At 51.6% G+C, this 7,492-nt stretch overlaps 1 protein-coding gene across 1 annotated transcript in view; it reads left to right on the top strand.

The window, feature by feature from the left end:
- Positions 1-441: 441 nt before the first annotated feature.
- The window catches only part of LOC113491120 (SH3 and multiple ankyrin repeat domains protein 3-like), a 26,752-nt gene continuing 19,701 nt past the window's right edge, over positions 442-7,492 (top strand). Inside the window, exon 1 of the mRNA XM_026867822.1 lies at positions 442-512. Within this exon, the coding sequence (XP_026723623.1) occupies positions 501-512 (12 nt within the window). The 5' untranslated portion in view covers positions 442-500. The remainder of the gene's footprint in view (positions 513-7,492) is intronic.

Genomic DNA, 7,492 nt, shown 5'->3' with positions numbered 1-7,492 from the left:
GTGTGAACCCGGAGGCTGTGGTTGCCTGGGAACAGTCAAGCTTTCGGTTGCTGTTGGGAGGCTGCCAAGGCTCCACATGTTGGACAAATACTGGCTGAATCGATCATCAGGGGAGTGGTTAATAAATTTATCAACATTGTCATTATTTTTCTGTAATTAAAAGCCACCGAGCAGAGGAGCACGCCTCTTCCAGCATCTCCTCGGGCTCGCCGGCGGGCTCTGCTGCCAGCGTGGGCTCAGCGGGCTGCTGGGATGCTCCCTGGCCGGGGTGGCGAGGCGCTGGGCTCGGCCAGCGGGGCTGTGCGGCGGTGCCGGGACCCCTGCCCACAGCAGCTCCTGCTCTGAGGCCTCGGTGGCGGCGGAGATGGGGACGTGCCACGTGCCTCGGCCACGGGAGTGTGATCCCTTCCCGGGGCTCGGGGTGGAGCCATGCGAGGAGGCCCGAAGTGAGACAGAAACTGAATTAACGGCAAAAAGTGTTGGGGAAGTTTCACAACAGAATGGATCAGCAGGTGAGTGCTGAAGCAAACTGATTTAAAAAACCAAAACAGTAGGTAATTACTGAAGCAATTTTAACTATGGAGCGGATGAGTAGGTAGCAATAACGTGCGTTTAATTTTCACTCAAAACAGTTATTATATCAGGGAAAAGAGATTAGCAAGAAGGAGCTGTTGAAGCCATCTTTAGCAAAAGCCTTGGTGTCAACGTGGAGAGCCAAGGACCAGTGAGCTTATGTGTGGTGGTTACACTGTTAGGGGAAAACAGGAAAGCTGATCAGCTGGAAAATAATTTCTGGTGAGATTTAACCACTGCATTTTCAGGTCATGTCTCCCTAATCTGTTAATTCTTTAATAAGAGAGCTGACTGATGGGTTTACCAAAACTTGAGAAGAGCTTGATGGAAATTCTTCCGGAGGGCTGTAGCCGTTAGGTGGGGGTGTGGGGAGAAGAGCTGCCGTGCTCCCAGCACCGGGCACAGGGGTCGGCATTGGGAAGCATGAACAAATGGTGAATTCTTGTCTTCAGGAGCATTTGTCAGGGTGCTGAGGGGCAGGAGAACGCTCTGTCCAGAGTATTAATGATTTGGCGAGAAACAGGAACACAGCCAGCAGGTGGGTGTGAGTGCGGGGACACTGGGTCAGACTGCGGGGGCCCAGCCAGGTCCCACGGGCAGCGACGGGCAGAGCTGTTGCTGCTGGAGGGGTGAAGACAAACCCTGGAGGGGTGAGGCAAGGGACTGCACGTGGGGTACCCTCCCCAGGGGCCGTGGTGTCCCTGCCCTCGGCGCCTCTCAGCACCCGTCTGGCCACAGCCCTTGGCAGCTGCTGGCCCGGAGCCAGCCCGGCTTTCTCCAGGACCCTTCCCCTGGTGTGACCCGAGACTTGCTGGTGTGGAGCTGCACAGTGAGCACATGCCCAGGCGTGAGGAAATACCAATTCTTTGCCCTGCTTTGGCTCTAGTAGTTTCACTTAATACCCTCCTGAGTTTTGTTTTGAAAGAGACTGTTGCTGGTGGGTAGGAGTTAGTGTAATTTAACAGAAATGATGCAGTTGTGACAAAGTGTATGTGCAAAATCTTGGAATCTTAAGTATGAGGAAAAGGTATCCAGCCACAGAATTAGCCTGGTTGTTGAGACCTTGAGGCAGAGGGGGTGTAGGTGGATGTAAGATGGGAGAAGCTGTAGCTTTGAAGAAAAGAGTGGTAGTAGACTGTAACCCAAGAGTTATTGCTGCAATTAGAGCCGGATCTGGGTAGGGTGCTGTGGCTGGGTTAAGCTGCACGCCCGACAATGCACGCCGTGCTGATTTGTGGGTATGACTATGCAAGGGAAGGTACCGGGGAGACCAATTTGGAGTCGATTGCCAGCGCCCGGCGGCGTGCTGTTGAGCAGATCAGCACGAGTGTGTCTAATGAAGATGTCCTATCTGTCACCTTGTCTTGTGGTGTTTGCATCAGTTCCCAAGGAGATAATACCTGTTTATCTTTTCCGTGCCACTTCTGGTTTTGTCATATTCCTTCTGTCTTCTCTTTCCCAGAGTGAAGTCTTGTCTGTTTAGCTGAGCCTCACACGGGTGCCACTCCAGGCCGTTGGTCTTTTCTCCCTTGTCCGCCCCTTGTCCACTTCTGGTACGACTTTTCTGAAGGGGAGGTGGGTCTGCAGGTGGCCTCGAGGACACAGGCATGCCGGGGGCTCACACGGCGCTGTGGCAGCACTTTTTGTTCCTTTGGTCCCTGCTGTTGTGTTGGGGCCCCTGCTGCGCGTGGCTGTGGTGGGCCGCAGGATGGCGGGTCGTGGCCAGGCAGCAGCCAGCCCAGAGCCCGCCGCCGGTTGCGTGGCGCTTGCGTGGGGCTGCTCTGCTCTACGCACTCCCCTGCCGTGTGCCTCTGTCGGGTCCTTCTGCTGGGGTTTGCAGCCGGCTCTCAGTTTTACCGCAGCAGCAGTTACCTTAGTCGTTGGCTCGCAGTTCATCTCTCCTTCCCAGACCCTTCCAGACATGTGAGCAGCACAGACACTGCCACGAATCCTGTGGGGCTCTGCCGTGGAAACTGCCCGGCTGTGCCGGCCTCCTGGCATGGCACAGCGCTCGATCCAATCTGGGGGTGAGACCCCCTCCTCCCTGGGCAGGAGAGCTCTCCGGCTGCACAAACCTCCCTGGAAGAGCTGGAGCCCAGAGGGGCAGTTCAGGGGGACATAATAACAAAAGCATCAAAACCCCAGTGGATAAGGATCAGCGTTGGTGATGCAAAATAAGGTGCATTAAAGAGAGAAACATGAACTCCTTTAATGCTTGTGCCGTTGGCTAAAGGGAATGCATCAACACGGAAAGGGACTCGGAGGGTCCTTATGGATCGTGAGGATCATAAAGATCCATAAGGACCTAAACTTACATTAATCCCTGGGTTCTTTCGTTAGCATCATCCATAAAGATCTTAAGGATCTGTTAGGATATGTTAGGAATTACTGTTTTGCAATATTCTAAGTATAAAAATAGAGAAGCAGGAGTAAATATATTGCCTCTATTGACAATTTTTTTCCTGTAACTAAAAGCAGTAGTGGAGTTATGAATAAAGATGTGAGGATTGGTGGCATAAATAAGAGCACAAAAAAGCCCCCCTGGGCCAAACCAGTGTCTGTCTGACCCAGTATCTGTGTCTGGCAGTGACCAAAGGACGTGCTGGTCAGGGGGTGCCAAACTCTGGCCACTTTCTGCAGCCCATTCCCCTATGCCCCTCCAGTTTCATCCGCTGCTGGTTTAGGGTTGTGAGAGGCTGCATCTCCATCTTCTAATTTTTTTTATACACATAGAGCAAATTAGACCTGGCCCCATCAAAATAAATTATCTTTTAATTAATTCAAATGCAGAGTTTTGCAGGTAACAAAGGACCTGATCGATCTAGTGGAAGGTGTCCCTGCCCATGGCAGGGGGCTTGAAACTAGGGTGGTCTTTCAGGTCCCTGCCAGCCCAAACCTTCCTGTGGTTCTCTGACTAATGCCAGATCTAGAAAATGGAGCTTTATCCTGGAAAGGATGGGGGCTTTGGCTGTCTGAAGGGAATGGAGCGGGCAAAGTAAACTGAACCCGAACTGCCACATGCTTCAGTGAAAAGCGCTAATGTGATGCCTGGAGATGGAAGCAAGGGGATAGTGAGTTGAGGTGAGGACAGTATTTTATAGCTGTATATGACAGCTGGGAGACAGATGCAGGAATATTGCCTCTGGCTCTGATTCTGCACTTTAAAAAGTGTATTTAAAATTAAAGAGGGTGCTGAAAAGAGCAATAGAATTATTTGAGATCTGGAGAAAATGCACTACAATTTATGAACATAATAAGCCTCTTCCGCTCGCCCTAAGCAGGACTGAGAGGTGACAGTGTTAAATGGAGGCTACCAGCATGGCAAGGAACGGAGTATTAAAGAGCTATTCAGTATCACAGAGAAAGATATAGCAAGAAATAATGATTATACTGGGAGTTTAGACAAGGGAAATCAAATGAGAACTAAGACATATCTTTTTTCATTGAGGATGACTTGTTTACTTATAATTTATCCAAGGAGGGAGCATGTTTCTTATCGTGATGTTTTTAGAGTCAAGTTGGATGCCTTTCAGGAAACTGTTGGCCAAATTCAAGTAATTTATTTCATTAATGGAGTTATGGGTTGCAACTTATGGGGCAGTGATACACTGCCCAGAAGAGATGATCTTACGGGCCCTCTTGGCTCTGGATTTGCTGAATCAGGGGGCATGCTGAGTATGCGCTCCCAAGGCAGCTGCAGCGTGCTCTTTCCACAGGGTTCTTCCATTCTCTAGCCAAACTTGATTTCATTTGCTCCTTTATACTGAGAAATTTTGTGTCTCTTTCGCATGTGTCGCCTATCTACCCAACCAGCATGTCTCAGTCTTGATGCTGGATGAACAGAAGGTCTTATTCCCTCTGCTCCAGAAGAGGCTTTGCTCTGCCTGGCCTTTCTCAGCCCTAGATAGAGATAAAGCTTCCCAGGCCCTCATTTTCCAGCTGATCACAAGTTAGGCAGGTGGCTGTGGTCGTGGTGCTGCAGTGAGCCAAGCAGGAAACATTTGCAGGCCTCTGAAGGTAACAGCCATCCCTTTAACCTGTCCTGGGCTCTTCGGTGGGGTCATCCGAGGTACAGGTCCAGCACTTCTGCATTTCCCTCTGTGCTGTCGTTCCTGTACGAAAGGTTCAGTGGTTGGATGAAACCGGCGGGTGATTTTGCACTTCAGCAGCCCTTTGCATGCAGGTGGCTAATAATAAAGCTGTTGTAGCTCTGTGTAAGAGGGAGGTTTTGCCTGAACCAGTCACTTAGTGTTAATCAGGAGTTGAATCTCTTTAAACATTCATTTCAAGCTGTGTTTGTGTCAGAGGCAGCTGGTCCTCTGAAAGCCCTGACTAGTGGGACTATGGGATGGGGCTGGTTGTCACTGTCAGTGCTGCTCAAGAGTTGTAATAAGGGGGCTCTTGGACTCTATTTTTTAAATAGAAGTATGAATGGCTTCCTGCCTCTGGCAGTGGATTCTGGGGGTGATACAACAGTAAGCAACATCCTTCCAGACTGTCTCATAAGCAGCAACTGTTTCACTGGAAAACCCATAGAACCAAAATACTTTGTTATCTACAGCACGTAACTCTGCAAGAAGGGCTGGTGCACCAGGGACTTTCCTGCGGGGAGCTGAGAACCTCCCTCCTGCTCTTTATCTTGTTTCCTTTTGGTGGAGGCAGCTTCTCTCAGCGTGGCGTTCAGCACAGCGGATGGCAGGGCAAGAGCCTTCCTCAGGAGGTGAGCTAAGCCCAGAAATTCCTGTTGTTTTGCCAGCATACACAACTCGCTCTCTGAGCTGGTCCCGCTTTGCCTTTTGCCAGCATCCAGCGCTGATTTCTTCTCTCCTCCACTAAAGCGCAGAGTGGAGGTTGCTCTGCCCTGGTCCCTGCAGAGTCCAGCTCCTTCCCTGGACCATGGTCACGAAGGGACACGAGCTGCCACGGTTCAGCCCACCCCAAGGTCCCTGTCCAGGGGCCGTCTGTGCATGGGGGCTGCTGCTGCCTCCCCAGGCCCTGCCCCGGGAGCTGCTGCTGGGTTTGAGGGGTGACTGGTGGGAGCGCTCCGGGCGGTTCCCGGGCTGGGAAGGATCCCTTCTCCTGCTGGCATGTGAGTGAGGTCAGGAGGATCCTGCGGGGTTTCACACGCTGCAGGGGACCAGTGACGCCTGCCCCAGGTGGCAGGAAGAGCTTCTACCGAGACTGCTGCTGAGGGGTAAAACAGGTAATTAGGAAGGAAAAAATGGGAGAAAACCAAACATAATCTTCTAAGGAAAGGTGAAAAAGTTACCTGTGCTTGTTTGTTTTATACATAGCATCTGTCCTGTAACTTTGTCCCAGTGCTACGGGGAGGCACGCACTGCCCGCCCGGCGCGAGCGCCTGCCGCCCGCTGCTGGGGCGCTCCGCTCCAGCTGCCCCTCGGACACGGGGCCTGTGTCCTGTGCAGACTGCTCGGTGCCTCTGGTCACCTTTGTCTTCTTTCCCTTTACCTTTTTCCTGTTTCTGTTGTTTCCTGAAGGACAGGGCCACCAGACCTGCACGTGATGCACAAGGTCTGGGTGTGCTGCCAATTCATGAGTGTCACTGCAGCCCCTCTGCAGCCCAGATCCCGGCATAGGCCCGCGTGACTCCGCTGCTGAACTCCCACGTCAGGAAACCTGCCTGGTTGACCTTCACCTTTGTTTACTGTCTTCCTGGTTGAGTAGGGATCCAAGAGAGTGTTTTCTTGCCTCTGGCACTGGAGTTTATGGCAGCAAGGGACCTTGCTGAAAACATTTAGGAAACCCGTGTGCGCACTGGTGAGCAGGCCGGCCTTGCTCTGGTAGCTGTGGGTTTCCTCCAGGCTCTCCTTGCAGGTGTGAGGCATGACTCCACTGAAAATAAGCAGATTTTCAGCAGTTAAATGTTTGAGCTCCTTTGGGTCGCAGAGCACTCCTGGGTATCAGCACCTGAACCCGGGGGTTCGCAGGCTGCGGGGCAGAGCACAGCCAGCACCGTGCGCGGCCGTCGGCACCGCTCGCGGTTGTGCTCTCAGATCCGCCCTGCTCCCGCATCCAGTGGGACAGCCGCATTCCGCTTCTTTTTTATTTTATTCCTCTTGTGTGAGACCCTTTGTGTTGCTCTGTTGGAGGGTGGCGAGCAAGGAGCCCGTCGTGCAGCCAGCCCTCGCGGGAGGAGCTCGGGACCCCTCCTGGGATGACTCTCGAGCCTCGGTTCCTTGCCGGCCTCAGCCCCTGTCCGTCAGGCTCGCCTCTTGCTCCGCATTTGCTGGTTTTGATGACTTCAATGCCATTGTCATTCTGCATGTGGTGTGGCAGGATTGTGCTCTTTTCTGTTCCCATTCAGAGGCAACTCCCATTCTTCTAAAGGAAATCTTTTACTTTTGATAGATTCCTCTGCTCTGTTGGTTTGGCTGCTCCATCTTTCTGTAGGGGCCTCTTAGAGGCTGTTTTTTCATTTTTGCCATATATTTGCTCAGAGCTTCTAATGTGATATTATGAAATATACTCCCTGCTGCCTGCAAGCACATTACCTTTTCAGCTGCTTCTTTTTAATTTCCTTTCAACTCTTTCTCATTTGTGTGCTCTTCAATGAAGAATTTTTGGCTTCTTTGCTCTTAAGGGATTGTTGAATGTAAGTTCTTTATTGTCATTATTGCAGGGTGGCTCTTGAATAGATCTTGTCTGTCATCCTGTGCATTGCTGAGGATTGAAGCTGAAGCTCTGAGCTCTTTCTTACTTCGGGAAGGAGTCATCCATGATGCCTAAAAGTTGAGAAGCTGTACTGTTTTCTTTCAGGAGTTCTTCCTAAGGCTTTGTCTGTTGTGATCAGAGCTTGTAATTGTATGGAAGAAATTATCGCTTGTAACTACAACAACAGAGTGAGCAACTTGTTCCAAGAGCTGCTCCCCCGCTGCCCTCCCCGCGCCTGCCCGCTGGC

Source organism: Athene cunicularia, assembly GCF_003259725.1.
Source record: "Athene cunicularia isolate RWA chromosome 1 unlocalized genomic scaffold, athCun1 chr1_part2, whole genome shotgun sequence".
In the NCBI taxonomy this organism is placed as follows: domain Eukaryota; kingdom Metazoa; phylum Chordata; class Aves; order Strigiformes; family Strigidae; genus Athene; species Athene cunicularia.
Note: the sequence above shows the minus strand (reverse complement) of the source record. Positions and strands in the feature narration are given on the sequence as shown.